We start from the raw sequence: 17,509 nt of genomic DNA, 5'->3' as shown, positions 1-17,509 counted from the left end.
AGATGATCGAAGCATGTAATTAAAATGAACACGTATGCATTTTTGTTCTAAATAGAGATGGCTAAATGGAGGAGTGAGTGCGCAACAAAACTTCCCATTCTTCCTCTGTTCTGCAGGTGATCCTGCCAGTCAGCACCCTGCACTTTTGGGCGTGCGTTCTGTCTAATTCTTTAATTGAAGTGTCTTGAGAGTGACGTGCTCCACCCTGATTTCAAAGTACTCTTTTTTCGGGGGGGGTGAAGAGATTTCCACACATACCCCAGAGGCCTATTTAGAAAACGCAGCTGGAGATAAGCTAAGCAGAGGCCCTCTGGTGAGGAAAAAGAACCTGGTGAACCCAGGATAAAGTGCAATCACAGATTTCAGACCCTCGACCATTTGATTCAGCCCCAATCTCTGGCTGTAAAACCTCCATACTGGTCCCCTTTGATATGGAGAGACAGACAGAAAGACACACAGAGCCAAATGGAGTACCCTTAAGGGGAGGGGAAAAATGATTAAAGGTCTTGAGAGTGCCAGCGTCTCTTTGTAGCTACTTGCGGTCAGAAAGCAGTACATCACCCAGTCTCTTCTAAAAAAAAAAGGAAAGAAAAATAAATGTCGCTCCCTCCCCTGTCAATGGGATTCCTTGGCCACAACTCTTTGGCTTAATTGCCGAATGTTTTTTTTTTCATGTATTTTATATGGGGCGTGGGGGTGGGGTGGGGTTTTTTGCCCACTGAAGCCTAGCTGCACTTCAGAAAGCCCCCTCGGCCCTGGGCACAAACGATCGAGGAAAGGCTGAGAGGAAATTCGGCACGAGGGTAGAAAAGACAGGTGCTGCCTGGCCTGGCTTTGCTGGGCTTCCTTAGATAAGACATTCTTGGAGGGGTTATTTTGAGCTTGCTGAATAGCAGGGCTGTCCTTAGCAAAGACCTCTTGCTCTCTCTCTCTGCAGTGTTAATCCTGTTTATGAAGTGTCTCTGTGTTTTAGCGCCCCCCCCCCCCCCCCCCCCACCCGATGCCTTTCAGGGGGTGGTGACAGTCGACAATGCCCTGGCCCTGCCAGTTCTTTCTCAGTTTGCAGGGCAAGATGCAACTTAACCTACTGACACAGTTGTTTGTTGGAGACAAACAACTTCCCCCTGAGCTCTAATCCCTGTTTGCTGTCCCTGCTTGTGCCAGTCATACACCCACTGAATGTAGCATGCGCTGTAAAGTGAATATTCCATGAGTCAGAAGATTTATCACTCTTAATCTGATTACAGTTTCGTAGATACTGTAAGTTTTGTACTCATTTTAGGACATAGAGCGAATACTTGGCATACAAACATCAAAAAGAGGTCAACTCAAAGTGAATTTGCTGTGACTCGCTCTACGGATTTCACAGCGAGGACAAGCTCATACTGACAAGAGAATACGTCAACAATAATATTGACATTGTTTCGTACAAAGTGAACACCTTCTACATGCTCTTTCTTTTTGTGCCCAGGAATGAAAAAAGGTGTCGTGGAGAATTTGTGTTTATGATTTACAGATAGCGTAGCTAATTTCATCTTGAAACTCAACCCTAAGGGGTGTTGTGCTTGGCAGAGAGCTGCAACACATGGAAAAGGAAGTGCTTGAAACCAACTTAGTTTGGCGCTAGCGCCACGTTGCCAAACCCTGTTGTAAACGCTGGTTTCCTCAGATTCCTCCAAGTCGAAGACTTTGTGTCAATGTGTTGCACACAGATACGAAAGCCTGTAATCAACCTAAAAAAAAACAAAGATGGGAATCTCCTTTGACCTGAGCTGATTTCCTCTCATGAGAGATAAACTACTAGCAGTCAACCGTAATGTCTAGACGCTTATCAGATATTGATTGCTGTGTGTGTAGAGTCTACTGCTGTTAAAGCCGTTTATCTTATAAGGCTCTGCATGCTTTAAATGCCATATCCAATAAATACAGCATTTTGCTTTCGTCAGAACAATCTTGTGGAACACCTAGGCCCAGGTTTGGTAAGACAATTCATTTCGGGGACCACAAAACACTTAATGTTAAAAAAGAAAAAGAATAAAACAACACATAAAAGCTTGAATCTGTTACTCAAAGTGAGGGACAGAGGGCATAGTTTGAAAATACATTTATCAAATGATATTTCAAAAGTTAGTAGTATTTATTTGATAGATTGTGGTGAAAGATAGATACCCCTTTTTTCTGTATATACTGACCATATTGCACATTGGTAGTGGCAGCAGGGAATTTTGAAGAAGTAGTTTTGAAGAATTTCCTCAATACATGCTACATAGCTCTGTTGGGAGGTAAAGCTTCAATACCATGAAGAAAAGTTTGTTTTTGTGGTATGTGAATTGTTGATGGAGAGTCTATTAGGATTTTTTTGTGAATAACAGGCAGGGAATATAACACTAGGTTATAGACTCACTTTTGGTGGACCATAGAGTCAAATCCCAGGTGGGACTGGTCCGCAACACACTGGTATCATTTACCTCAAAACTTACTGTTGCAGACGAGACCCACCTGGATCCTAGAATCCGCGGAAGATGTAAAAAGGGCAAAAAGCTGGTTGAAGTCGGCTCAAGTCCACTAACAATAACCACATCATTACCAGGGTGTTTAACGATAATAGTTGCTCTCACGATAATTACAGCGTCAGTGATAATGAGTTGGCTCCTCTCTCAGGCTGATATAAAGCTGGTAACCGCTCCCCCCCCCCCCCCCCCCCTCCCTCCCTCCCTTACAGTGGTGCTATCAGGGGGAGTGCGTGCTGTTCGGGACGTGGCCCCAGAGCGTGGATGGGGACTGGGGTCCATGGTCCATGTGGGGCGAATGCAGCCGGACCTGCGGCGGTGGCGTCTCCTCCTCCGTCCGACACTGTGACAGCCCAGCGTAAGTAGCTAAAGTAAGCCGGAGCAAACCGACCACACCTCCAGGGTGTCCCTCTGGGCCCGCCCCCCCAACCCCAACCCCTTTTGCTCCTCTGTAGTGTTGCCCCCCCGTGTGTTCTGAGTTACGTGGAGGTTTTGGGTTGAGAAAGAAAAGGGGTAACTCTTCGCCATTCAGGCTCATTGATTTCACAGATGTGCTCAAAATGGAAACATGCAGCGGCCATGAAAGTGGTAGACATGAGTAAAACCCAAAGAATCTTGGGGCATATTTTCCATAAAACGAAACATGTCATATGCGAAAGAGTTATTTAATAAGGCATACATTATTAAAAATATATATTTTGACAAAATCGTGAATTCAACACCTTGTTTCCTATATTACCTCAAAATAAGTTCTTTGTGTAAAATATTTTGTGGAATACACTGCTTACTTAATCAAGCTCAAGTTTTCTCAGGGGAGGGGTCATATTTGATCAAAAACTTTAAACTCACCACTGCTCTCCCAGCCCCTGTAGTTGTGGCAACAGGAGTTCTCTTGACATGAAGTGTAATCTGAACACCAATTGTCCAGGGTCAACTGAGTAACCCTCGACAGGGGAGGCAAAGATAAAAACACAGAGCCAAGTGGCAAATCACCCCCCCCCCCCCCGGGTCACCAGAAAACCCAGAGAACCCAGACAAAGCCTTTTCACATCGGACTGTCCCTCTGCTCCTGGTGGGAGATGTATGGCATGTGAATATTGCCAGAGGGATTTGTCAGTCATGTGTTCAACCCCGACAGGCCCCATTATCACACTCACACACACAAGTGGACATTTGGCATTTCCAGGCAAGAGCAATTGATTGCCTGTTGTCTCTTGGTCTCAAGTTATTGCACCTGCTGCAGGGATACAAACAAGTAATTGATATTTTGCAACACCGCAATGTCTGACGCTTGTACACACGCATAAAAAATACAAGCCCTGGCCCGTATTCTGAGAGAAAGGATGAAAACATTTCCAGAGATTGCTGTGGGAGCTCATGATGGGGGGGGGGGGGCACTTGACGGAGTTAGGGTTTCAGCCCTGGCGGTAGCGGAAACGTCTGTCTTCACACTCTGCCCTCAGACGGCGGAGAAAGTGTGGCCGGCGTAATGCATAACACCTGTGTAAGACGATCGGCCTTAAACCTGGGTACCAAAGCGTGGAGAGGAAACCGAGGCACTTCAGCCAAACGGGGCCTGGAAAGCATTCATTAGACAAGGCCCTTTCCATGCAGAGACTGGGGCTTCTGTTTCCAGAGCTTGGGCACCCTGCTCCTGCTAGCCAGTGGGGAAGGGTGCTCTGGGCTTTGAAAAAGAGACAAAACAACTTCTGGTAAATGTCCCTGCCACCCCCTCCCCGATCACATCCCACCAATGGACAGAGTATTGACCAGTTGGCTTTTGAACCCACAAAATCTTGATCAAGGGTTGTATTAGCAGTAGCCCCTGGTAGGTTCCTGGCATTTTACTGTTTTATGTGTTAATGAAACAGAGGTAGACTTTACTGTTGATGCAACACAACAAGATATGAAATTAGCTTGCTGACCTAAAGACCCAGGTGCCTAGCTGTGACAACCAAAGGGACTCCTAACCTAATGTTAAGTAGGGAGGAACATCACCTCCTGCAGTGGACTCATATTTTTTTCTCTGCTTTTATTCATCTCAATTGGCTGAATTTATTCATGACAGTCAAAAATCAGTATTCCAACAACACACAAACGCACGCGCACACACACACACACACACACGCAGGCAGGCGCACACACACACGCACACGCACACGCACACGCACACGCACACAAACCTCATTGTGATTCCATTAATTTTTCCATTTATCTGAATAGCAAAATACGTGATTTCACAAAGGGGTTATTAGACTGCGGTGATTTTATCTTTACATTTGAAGAACAAACTCTGCAGAGCAATGAAAAGCAATGAGCTCATCAAAAACAAACCCTAACCTTGCCCTGTCCCCCTCCCAGTGTGGGTTTTAGTTCATGAGCAAGAATTCATGATGAGTCCATGTGCTCGAGACAGAATTTACTACGCGGATATTCCGGGAGGCATCCAGTGCGGGAGTGCTGTGGAAAGTGTCTATTCCCAACCCTCTCTCACCCAGTGGAAAATCCCTGTCCTTACCTGAGATCCCCCTCTGTGAGAAATTCCCGTCTCTGCACAGGAGCGGCAGGGCGATAAATATGAATGCTCCTCCCGTGAGGACGTGCTGCTGTGATGCAGTTTATATCTCATGCTCTACCTGGTGGGAGTGCTGGGAGGACATTAAGGTAACCCCCCCCCCTCCCTACTACCACCACCGCTCAAATGCAGTGCAGATGCAGACCGGCGTTGATTGGAATAGTGTAGGTTTTCACTCTGATTCCCTTTTTTTCAGCATGTAGTGGGGTGCACTGACAGGGAGTGGAAAGTACTTCATTAATCTTGTTTTTTTTTTTTTTCTTTTATTCTAATTTGTTTCAGGCCGTCTGGTGGGGGAAAGTACTGTCTTGGGGAGAGGAAACGGTATAGATCATGTAACACCGATGTGAGTACGCACGTTTCTCCCACTCCCCTTTCCCTCTCTCACTGTCTTTCCATCGCAGGCTGTGAGGCAGGTCAGGTAAGAGGAGGAGGCAAACAAAGCTATGACATTTGTTTTAGACCTATGATGATGACGTAGCTTAAAAGAAAACTCTCAAGAAACACTTATTTGATTCTTTTGTACATTATGCGTGGGATGTATACACTGAAAAAAGTATCAGGGACGTCCAGGATTCAGAAATGGTACACGGTGAATCTCATCCAGAACCGGTGACCAGTAGTGAAGCTGTCATGTCAACATGGAAGTTCCTCAGGGACAGAGAAAGCCATAAACTGCTAATCACTCTGCAGCCTTTCCTTGTTTGACTCAGGGTTATTAAAACACAGTTAAGAGAGATTGTGACGTATCCACCTGTTGGTGCCAAACTGAACTAAGTAGCTCTGTTTATTTACATAGAGCTACTTAACTTCCTGTTTGGCACCAGTGCTGTAAGTGGGCACGTCACAATCTGTCTTAACCTTATTTTGATATCCCTGGGTTGGCTAAGGAGCTCCGGTCACTATTTAAGTTGTTAAGGTGTTAAGGAGTTTAGGAGTTACGGTGTCAGAATGTTCAGTTCAACAATGGAAGGGAGAGAATTTCCAGTGTAGAGTACATAGAGTCTGTAGAGAATATAGAGTGCTGCTTGGAGAAATGTATAAATGGATGAACAACTGATGTACGTACCAGGGGGAACAAAAATATGGTTTACCTCAGGGCTTTTTCATGACTAATGCATCTGAAACAACTTTTGATATTCAAGTTGACCACAGTTCAGATTGAATCTATGTTGATTGTGCTGGTTGAGATTAATTTTGTTTCTTGAGTTCACAGTGCCTCAGAAACACCAATGAATAGTAAACATACCTGTCTGAGATACAGGGTGGTCATGAAGTCACAGTCTATTTGTTTGTTAAAAAATGCTGAAATGGGATATAAATATTTTGCCTCTGTGTTGAAGAAAGGATACTTTCACAAAAATAGCTTGGGACTAGTTGACTACCTTGTATAATAAGTATATTGGTTCTTAGATCTTGACCATAGTTCTGTATTTGGCAAAATCTCATCAGAAATGTGAAAACCTGCTTGCTTTCTCTGAATTAACTGAAGTGCGACTCAGCTGAAGTTACTACTTTGACAGTACTACTGTGACAGCTGCAGCTGCTACTAGTACATTAGTACTGCTTTAATTATCAAATTAACTTGAGTGGACAAAAAAAAAACATAAATGTAGTCGGTCTGCCTAAGTACTCAACCTGAATGAGTGTCTGCTGAGCATTTTTAGGATTTCAATAGCTTAATGGAATAGCTGTTGCTGTTAGAACTCCTGCTGGATATATGACCTTCTCACCGTGCAGAGCTGAGACAATAGGATTACAGGGTACCCTTCAAGTGCACCTAGAAATGTTGTTATGTGTGCAAAGCTTCAAGTTCCTTAGCTGGAGCCTACCAGAGCATGAAGAGCAGGGTATACAGGATGTAAATGCACAACCACTTAAAGTGGAGGACATTGAACATGAAAGGGAAACATTACTTTACATTCATTTAGTAGACACTCTTATCCAGAGTGACCTCCAGCACAATACAACACAAGTTCGTCCATATACTTAAACATATACTCAAAGATGTACGCCGTTTGTTGTGGTCGAGTCCTCTCCTCGTTTACAAAAGCTCACTGCAGAAATGTAATGGCCATAACTGGGGGTAACCCTGCCCCAGGAGCTGGCCTGGATTTCCGAGCGTCAGGAGCAGTGTGGAGCGGTGATGCATGGCAGCATTAAGGCGCTCTCTGACCCAGGCTCGGGGATGAATGGAACCTGTGACAGGGTGGGACTCGGCTGTTGTTTGCTGTCGGCTTACCGCTGCCCCGGCTCTGCCAATCTGCTGCTGAAAGTGTGTTTGCAAAATTCCCCTGGGAACTGTCAAGGAGACGGGTTTTGGGTCAGGGGACGAGGAGACAGGTTCAGCTGCCCTCCATTGAGAGACGAATCGGGCAAACAGCGCTCATGGGCCTGTTTGCGGAGCGACTCGCCCCTCGAAGACACAGAGATTAGTGAAATGTCAGTCCTCGACCGACCGTGGCGTAAGACCCGCCGCTTAAAACCTGACGGTGGAGGCAGACACGGCGCAACTGAAACGAGGTGTGAGTAAGAGATCTCTCTCGGGTGAGAAAAGTGGTGGAGTTTTCCTAGTGGTTTTCCACTTCTCAGCCTTAACAGTTGTTTTTGTGCTAGCTTTTTCATCTACTGTTAAGTCAATCCTGGCGGCATTCCTGGAAGGACCAGTTTGCAAGTAGGCATTTTTTTCAGAGATCTCTCAAGGATACTAAGTTTAACATTATGCACAATTACCTGTACAGATGAGGAACACAATGCCTCAGTGAAAAGACGTGGGTATGTGCTTTGTGTGCTATTAAAAGCATTTCCTATTCAAAACACGCAGTTTCCAAATTTGCTGAGAACCAATATTTTTTCATGGCTGAAAATTCACGATTCCCACCCAACTGTTTCTAGGTGGCCTGTTCTCCTTAAGTTGAGGTGTGAGCCAACCCAGGGCTTGTGGGTATTCTACCATTTAAAAAAAACACAGAAATAACAACACAGAGCAAGCATAAGTGTGTTTGTTTTGGAAAACAAACAATGTCCCAAACCACAAGTTTCATTAGCCCTGAACGCCGAGCGTCCAACGCAAACGCACCGTGCGTGTGGCTGCGGTTCTGGGACGACAAATAACAATAAATCAGGGCAAGGGGGCTCGGGGAGAAACCGAGCCGATGAAAACGCTGGCCTGAATATGAGCCTTAATGTAATTAGGCCTTTGACCTTTCACAGTTCAAAGGAACCCCAGAGCCCTCCGCTGAGACGGGCCAAGAGGAGGGGGGCTGAGGGGACACTTTAACGCAGCTCGGCCGAGTTGTGTGGGGCGTTCCTGTCAAACGTCTGAATTTATTACAGCTTAAGTAATTTAGGATATGGCCCCCCGCAGTCCGCGGTTCCTGCCTCGACCGTTGTTCCGTGCGGAGCAAAGGTCAGCCCACATTTGTTCTCTCTCTCACAACAATGAGCTAATTCCCCCCCAGCCCCCTCCCCAGCTCAGACTCCTGCCGTCACTTTATATTCTCTGGCCGTTTACATCACGGCTACAACTGACTTCAGAGCCTCAGTGGTGAGCTGCCTTTGCCGGTGTTAAATGTCACCCTTTAATTGAAAGCAGGGCGCCAAAGGCGAGAAGCCAGGTCGTTCGTAAGTTCATTATGAGGCAAAATTACGAGAACTCACGGGGCTGTTGGGCTCATTACTTTTAGAAGGTGTGAAATGCTAAGACACTGCCATGGCCCTCTGACCCCAGAATATTAAGCAACCATAATTGATTCTTTGCCTTCTTCCTTGATTAATAGTAATAATAATTATTGTTGTTGTTGTTGTTGTTATCACGGAAGCACTATAATCTGTGGCAGTAGACTTCTCTGTTTATGTGATGTGTGAGAGACAGAAATATTTTGATATTAGCTTAACTCTGCTGAATATACTCTTTTTTGCCTATGTTGCTGTCTTCTTACACTGCACCATTCTGGGGTCCTGTGTCAAAATGGTGGCTTCAGACTTCAAATATCTGATCTGGTTTGAGATTCAGCTTCAAGAACAGAAGAAAGAACAACTTTGGGGTGTTCAGCCAAGTTATAGAAATTGCTTTCCATAACATGGCTGACCACTCATGAGCGACTATAATAAGTGTGTTTGTAAGCTAATTCAAGCTGATTTTATGATATAAAGTAAATTGCCCTGTAAATACATGACTTATTACCTTGTTTTGAAAAAACCTAAAAATCAGACTTGCAACATTAAGCCGGGAAGTTAATTCACATCAGTTAGAGTGGCTCAGCTTTATTTGTAGACAAAATGTTGCCCTTTGTTGATGATAAAATCATTGTCTGACAAGCTGTTTAAATAGCTGTTTAAACTGTACTTGATTCAAAGCCTGATTTGCAAGAAACTTCCAGATACATGCACAAGTGGGATCTTAACCACCATTGAAAATGAATTTAATAGAAAGTTGTTTCTAAAATTTCAGTGTTAATTGAAATCAGGCCTCAGTTATTTGGTTTGAGTGTGGAAAGATATCGGACACCCCCGGTCTGTGAAATACTGCAATGGACTGGAGTCAGTAAAGCTTTTTTTTATTTGCTAGAGACAGCCCATTTTCAGGGTTCAGATGGGTTTTGCGTACCAATAACATGGTCTCTTCTCTTTCATCTCGCTGATCTGAGTGACACCAAGAGGTGCCAGTCCAACAGCAGTGTCTGCACAAAACAGAGCTTGGAATTTATGTTTCTAATTACAGACTCAACGCACTCCATTATGCACAGAAAAATCAATACAGAACACAAAAGAACTGTTTCAAGCACAAAGCTCATTGTTTCCACAGAGCAGTCACCTCGGGGTTTATGATCCTCGGTTGTCCCAGAGAATTTGGGAGAAATTGTTTGCGAACGCTCCCTGATAGGACTTTAAGACCATTGGTTGAACAGTTTAATCTTTGTTTCTTACAGCATTGTCAGCGTTTTGTGGACCTCAAAATAACACGGCGTCTTTTTTCTGGTGTGTCTCGCAGGCCTGTCCGGCAGGGTCGCGGGATTTCCGGGAAAAACAGTGCGCCGATTTCGACAGCATGCCATTCCGTGGGAAGTACTACAACTGGAAACCCTACACTGGAGGTGAGCTCCAATAGTAGGTGGCGTGGACACAACGCCACCCCTCCGTTTTGTGTACCAGGGGGGTTCCACGGAGTGTAAGCTTTGCAAAGTCTATACTCTCTCTTTGCCCCCACCCCCAATGACAGTATACATACTGGGCTTTTGTGTGTGCCCTGCTTACACTAACAGTGTGAAAGTCTCTTTGATGCCCTGAAAATTCTTCAGATTCCAGGGCCTAACGTGCTTGAAGGTCTTCTGCACCGCTGTCCCTGTGCTATGTGCTCTCGGAGTGTTTGGTTTATGGACTAGCACGGTGAAAAATCCTGCCGGGGGGTTGGTGGTGGGGGTTGTGTGATGGTGAGTGTGTGTGTGTGTGTATGTGCATGTGTGTTGTCGGGGGGCAGGTTGCTGGGGCATGAGATCTTTATGTTTACTGGTACTTCCAGGATTGTCGTAACCTCTGATCTGTAATGCCTTCCACATGCGGACTGGCCGTCGTCGGGCAAGGTCACAAGCAAGAGCCTCGGGTTTAATCAAGCAGACAAGTGCTCTATTTTACGCTCTCTCTACGGTCAAAACTTTCATCCTCTCCGAAAACGATCGCGGTGGTGGACTAGCAGACTGGTTGGTAAATAAACACCGAAGATGTGCAGAGGTCAGCCCACCAAAAACGATAAATCAGCTACCCCCTTTTGCCTGGGATTAAACAAAAACCACCAAGATGTAAATATACTACAGATTTCTGGCTCCTGGGTGGCTCAGTTGGCAAGGCACTTGTCTTGAGTGAGAGACTGAGCACTACAGCCCAGGATCAAAATCAGCTGTGTTGTTTGCCGACAAGGCAGAGCCCATGGTGAAGCCCTACAGCAGGACCCTATGAAATGTGTCGGATTTGAGCCTATACTTCTGTTATAGCATTTGGGTTTGGGTCAGGTTGTGCTCAGTGATTCTGGATGTCAGATATTGAATGAATTGCTGTCCAAAAAATGAGAAAAAAATTTCATTTTGAATGAATGACATATACATGAATGGAATTAGTGTTTTTAAAGTTATCGAACATTTCAAGCTTGAATTTAGGAATAATTAACTTAAACAGAGAGAACTTATTTTTGCCTAAGTGCTCTCTATTTTTCTCAAAAGGAGTTTGTTTTGTTGAACTATTGAGCTGACATTTCCCATTTTATTTGTTTACTTGTACAGACTTTATTCACCTGTGCACTGTTTTCCCAAAGAGGACAAAACATATAGTGTTCATTTGTTAGGCTGCTGAATGATACACACTATGGGATTTATTTGTCTATAGACCTTGCCAGTGGCTGGTTTGGTAATTACTAGTGTTTTCATGCGAGCGAAATCCCCCCTGCATTATCAAGTTGAAGATTGGATGGGTTGACAGATAATGTTATCGTGTTTGGCCCCTTTTAAAGGTTCAGGGACTATAGTGTGCTAGTCGGGTCAGACTCTGGTTTCGTTTTCAGGCCCGTGCAAACGTTTAGCCCACAGCAGTGTAACATACTGGCTTTGTTCCACCGGGGATCTCACTTCTCTCAGGCACCTGTGAGCTGCTTGGACGATGTCAGTGGAGTAGCGCCTATCCTCTAATTGGCACCCACTTCACTGTGGTACACTGGAGTGCAAAAAATAGCCACTGGCTGCCCGCGAGTGTCTAGGAGGATTGTGCTCATTTGGCTTCAGCAATGCTTCGGCACGAGTTCAGAGCTTGTCTCGGTGAGACAGGCCTACTGTGCAGACAGTGGTTGTAAAAGGGGGGGGGAAGCATAAAAAAGAAAATGTCCCAAATTCTTATCTCAATCAGCTGCAGTGAACAATGAGGATAAGTCAGTGCAGACACTATGACACTATACAAACAAACAAGAATGTCTCTTTATATCAGACAGTTCATACTAGGCCATGACTAAGTCCTCTCCAGCCCAGAGAGTGGTGCTGGTGACTTTGTTCTCTGACTCATTAGGAAAAACACTGTCACATGGAGAGGGAAAGAACAGAAGAGAAACCTTTTTCATTTTGGCTTAAGTTTGTAGACTTTAGGCAAACAACTAATCCATAGGGCTTTCGTTTTACATGGCGACGGATTAGCGCTTGTCGATCTGTTAATGATTTGCACGGGTGGGACGGGAGGGAGATAAGAAGTGCATTGATCATGAGCAGCACTGGAACATATTGATCATCCGCAGCCAGAGCGTACGGCTTTTGGATCGTGGTGGTGCTCGAGCAGCTTGTACCTGGGGACATGTGAGCCCCCCCCCCACCCACTCTGCTGCCCCTGAACTGTAAAGCCCTTTCATAAAAGCCTGCATGGAGACCTCTGCCGTGCCAGGGTGATCCATTCACCCGAGCGACCGCAGACAGTGCGCTGCCGTAACTCGAGGAGCTCCTGAGATCTTATCGCCGTTGTGCTTTCATCCTCCAGCTATCTGTACCTTTTTACCTCTTTTACTGATTTGCACCCAGGTAAAAACAAAGCAGACGGAACATGTGGGCTACTTAGAGCCGCCACGGGCAATTAAAATGATAAAGAAAAGCAGCCCCTGGAGCTGAAGAAGAAACCATGTAATTGTGTTTTCTGAGGCAGGCATGAGGAGACGTCAGGGACAGGAACCGTGGGCGGCACTGTGTGTGGAGGCTGTTCGTGTTGTCTGTTCTGTCCTGGGCGTTTGAGCACTGTTGAGTATGGAAAACTTGGCCACTTAAAAGAACAATAAACCCTTTTTTTTTTTTCCTCTTCAAAGGTTGCTTTTCCTTATCTTTGGAAAGTCTCTCGTGACACAACACGCAAAGTTTCGCAACCCCTAGAGAGCCTGACACACCTTCATCTGACTTGACACGTCTGTCAAGTCAGGTTGGCAGTGCAGCATAGTGGTTAAGGAGCACGACTGGTAACCAAAAGGTTACTGGTTTGATTCCCCACTGGGGCATTGTTGCTGTACCCTAGGGAAAGGTGCTTAACCCACAATTGCCTCAGTAAATATCCCTCTGAGTGTCTGCTAAAAGCCAATAATGTAATTGCAGTCCTGGTGCCTGCTGTCAATTTTGTCTGCAGATGTCCCAGTCTTGGGTGCTTCAGAAACAATATAAAAAAATTGCATTGTGTTGTCTCCTTTCCAGGTGGTGTTAAGCCCTGCGCCCTGAACTGCCTGGCTGAAGGCTACAACTTCTACACCGAGCGCTCTCCGGCTGTCATCGATGGCACGCGCTGCCAGGCGGACTCCCTGGACATCTGCATCAACGGGGAATGCAAGGTTAGAGCCCACAAGGATGGCCCTCCCTTTATGGCCGTTGTGCTGTAGAACTTTTGTGCAGGGTTTCACGTCACTTCCTGGTTATACCCTGGGTCTTGTGATCATGAGACTTCTTACAGGCACAATATCTTAGCATCGGCTCCCGTCTACACATAAAGCATCATTTGAGGTGTATTCACTGTTCTGTGAATCATTTAAGATCGTCAAATATGGGTTTCTAATTGGCTCAGTTGTTAAAGGTGCTTAGAACTACAGCAAGGGCTGTGTCATCAGCTGAAAATGACTGGGAGACCACAAAGGTGAAACTAATTGGCTTTGTATAGGAGTTGACATGTGATCAACAGGGTCCCCTCGTCCTGCCGTTCTCTTGGCACCCTGCAACTCTTCAGGTGCCTGCGAGTTGCTCAGATGCCATCAGAGGAATGTACCTGTCCTCTTCTTGCTGTATGGTGCATTGTTGGAGTTGTAGTATTAAAAAATGTGAAAATGTTTTTAAACTCATTTATTTAGACCAGATTTTTATGATTTATCTTCTGTTTTCTGAAATTTATAAACAGATGTGCAAAGGTATTTGAAATTCAAATGATAAAATGCTCCAAGTAATTCAACTACTCATTTCAAATACAGGTATAGTACTTCGCATACTGCTTAGTTGGTCACCGACAGATCACAGCACAGAAGTACAGTAGTTATCTATCCGACTACAGTAGTTATCCAGTTGTAGTGGACGTGCATCTGGTGCTCAGTGAGGTAGTCCTGATTTTGCAATGACCTCAGCAATTGTAGCGGTTCCATCCAGTCATGTATCAGAAGGAAGTGAAGCCAGAAACTGTTTGTACAGCCTATTAAAAGGGGCTGTATGGCTTCTTACGTCGTCCGTCAGCAAATAAAACCTGGGCGGAAAAGCAAATTGGCATTTTCCAGTCGGGACCGATGGCAGTCAGCGCCGGTGTTTCAGAGGCTTATACAGAGGCTTTGCGCAGGTCTTCCCAGATGCTCCCCGGGCCCGCGGTATATGTGGAGCCTCACTCTCACTTTCTCTGACCCAGTTTGCGCTCATAGCCACAATGCTGGGATTCATTATCAGAGGGAGGAATCGCTGAGCAGATACTGAAGCGCTGTGACTGCAAGACTGCAAACAAGTAGCCGAGTCCTGGAAGGAGAACAATGGGGCCACAGAGCAGAATGAAAGTAGTGCAGTCACCTGATTCCCGTGGCATGATGGGTAGATCTCTCCCTGGATCTTATCTGTGCGCCACAGTTCCTGCCGCGATTGTGTCTGGGTTTGGCCCGGAAACAAGCAGACCAGAATTATGGGAAAATTCAATTCAAAGACAATACTGTGTGTATATTACAACTGGCCTCAAAATAAATAAATAAGAAAGTTTTACATTGAGCTGAAAAAAAGGAGGGCGTTAAATTTGTGTTCTATTATTTGAGACTGTTAATATTTTGAGTGTGTCAGTGCATGCTTCTGCAGGGCGTCCACAAGTGTGTGTGTGTGTGTTTTTCCAGTTGTTATCTAAATCTCTTGATCTGGCTTCTGCCTACAAATACAACTTTCCATTGATCCGGACATAGCTGCTTTTGATTTGGTTTGATGTTTCACACACAGAGATGGCTTCTCTTACTGCAGAAATAATGCACTTTTGGCTCTCTGTCTCTTCACACAAAACAGTCATATATTTAATTCAGTATGAACAGCACATTAATGGCATGTCTGGCCTCATGCAGTCCAAAACTATTTCTGCTATATTTGGACTTAATTCATTGAGGACTCATATAGCGGGACCAAAGCTTCTTTGCAGTCTTCTACTTTTAAAACAGTTCTGCTTTTTCTGCTTTCAGAACAGTCTCCAGGGGCTGAGAGTGGCTTAGTAAGATTTATAATGTATTCATATAATCAAATAAATTCATGTAATCCACAGAGGGAGCTTGTTGATGCTCCCAGTAATTTGTAGAGCAATTTGGAATGGTTTAATCACAAACAAACGATTAACTTTCTTAGTCACATTCTGTAAACTGCACTTCCAATGCATGACCATTTCTGTATCGTTCCAGAATACTTCCTAGGTAGGGGCAGAACATTTTCCAGACTACTTACGTAAATCATAATATTTCTCAAACATGCATGCGGTAAACTATAAGTGCCTTATCTCTAGATACAAAGACCAGACCAGGTATGCGTAAGATGTCGCAGATGTCCACCATCCCTCCCTCATCTGACTCACTTCAGTGTGTGGAAGAATCACAAATGCAGTTTCAGATCTAAAGGACAATGTCCACTTTCCCTATGTAGGATAATGGTAATCCTCCTGCGCAAAGCATTAGAATATAGGACACCGTTTAGTTTGACAAGGAGGGGTTACATCAAAGGTTGTTTTGTTTTCACTGCTTTCTATGTCATTGGGGTGTACTGGTATCAGAAATAATGATCAGATATGAATTTTCCTCACAGACCGTAACAAATTGTTAAACCTACCACCTGTCACAGAGCTATATTCAGGACCTGCAGGATCATCAGCCCAGGACTTAGAAGCTCATTTAAGGTAGTGTGCAGCGGTGACCCCCTGCCTCAGCAGCGGTGGTTTACTGCATGATGAAAAAGTAGAGGAGCTTGTGTTTTTCTACAGCAGACTCATGCCAGGGAGAGGGCTGAGACCTATGTAATTTTTCTCAGTCTCAAAGCACCTTTTTATTTCGTGAGTCGGCCTTCTAGGGTTACTGACATACGATGTAATAAATCTCAAGAACACCGTATGCTTGGGCTCTCTGCAGAAGTACCCCGAAAGTAGTTTTGCTTCCAATTAACACTTCAACACTGTAACACATGCATGTATGTGTGTGTGTGTGTGTGTGTGTGTGTGTGTGTGTGTGTGTGTGTCCGTGCATGGTTGTGAGTTTTTGAGAGAGACTGAAAAAGAGCAGTATTTAATGTTGATGTTTAGTGAAATGAAGTAATCAGTATTGAAATGTTTTCAGTTAAAATTAAGTGTGAAATATGAATATGACCTTAACTGATGCTCAAAAGAGTCCTCTAGTGGTTTGAGTGTGTGTGACCACCAAGCTGCAGAAAAGAAGTGGACGATCAGTAATCAGTCACATCAGTGCAGTTACACAGGCGTGAAGCCTCTGGCATACAGCACAGTACACGGGCCTTCCATTTTCTCCCTCCTCAGCACGTCGGCTGTGACAACATCCTGGGATCGGATGCGAAGGAAGACCGCTGCCGAGTGTGCGGGGGGGACGGGAGCACCTGCGAGACCACCGAAGGACTGTTCAATGACTCTCTTCCACGAGGAGGTATGTACACAACCGCCCTGTGATCTCAGAGTGACTAGAGTATAAAACCGCAGAGTAACAGTCAGCTCTCCGAACCTGAACTTGACTGGAAGCGTCACGGCTCCAGACCGCAGCGTGCCAGCGAAAGGAGACACTCCACCTGAGTTGCTGATTGGACGTAATATGTCCAATGGTGGAGCCCGTATTGACGAGGGTCGTCCGCTGAGCCAACAAATAACATAAAGAAAAAAGGGAGCCATATTCTGGCGTGCTCCCCTCTCTCTGCTTGCCTGCCAACGGCGACAAGTTTCTAATCGCTCTCTGGAAGATACCGTATATCCTCTTATCTTGAAGAAAGCAAGGTGAAAACTCAATGACTTATTGTCTTTTTGGCAAAAGTCTCTTTTCGGTGTGCCAAAACACAAGGTTGCCAGACACATCATTTTTCTCGGGAACGTGTTTCTTTCCACGTCGCTCAGTGATAAAGTGTGTGTTTTCAGTGCTGAGACACACAAAGTCAAAATACAAATGCGGAGACAATATATGACTATCAGTTGCATCGTTTAGTGCAGGCAACTGTTATGGAGATATCAGTATATCGCAAGCACCCTCAAAATCAGAAAGGAGCACAGAGTGAGACAACAGCTTTTTTCTCCTTTTAAGGTATCGTTCCAAATTAATGTAAAAACAGGGGGTTTCCCTCTGGGGTTTTGAGTCTTGCTCCATGGAAAGATTCCTTCTTCCTTTCTTTACTCATTTATGTACTTTTTGAAATTTACAGAATATTTTCATATGCATCTCAAATAT

The 17,509-nt window shown here is 44.9% G+C and overlaps 1 protein-coding gene across 1 annotated transcript in view; it reads left to right on the top strand.

Moving 5' to 3' along the window:
* adamts6 (ADAM metallopeptidase with thrombospondin type 1 motif, 6) overlaps positions 1-17,509 on the top strand; it is a 72,383-nt gene that overhangs the window by 34,707 nt on the left and 20,167 nt on the right. Inside the window, exons 12-16 of the mRNA XM_036528852.1 lie at positions 2,723-2,868; positions 5,368-5,431; positions 10,079-10,181; positions 13,287-13,420; positions 16,600-16,723. Of these exons, the coding sequence (XP_036384745.1) occupies positions 2,723-2,868; positions 5,368-5,431; positions 10,079-10,181; positions 13,287-13,420; positions 16,600-16,723 (571 nt within the window). The remainder of the gene's footprint in view (positions 1-2,722; positions 2,869-5,367; positions 5,432-10,078; positions 10,182-13,286; positions 13,421-16,599; positions 16,724-17,509) is intronic.

Source organism: Megalops cyprinoides, chromosome 5, assembly GCF_013368585.1.
Source record: "Megalops cyprinoides isolate fMegCyp1 chromosome 5, fMegCyp1.pri, whole genome shotgun sequence".
In the NCBI taxonomy this organism is placed as follows: Eukaryota; Metazoa; Chordata; class Actinopteri; order Elopiformes; family Megalopidae; genus Megalops; species Megalops cyprinoides.
Note: the sequence above shows the minus strand (reverse complement) of the source record. Positions and strands in the feature narration are given on the sequence as shown.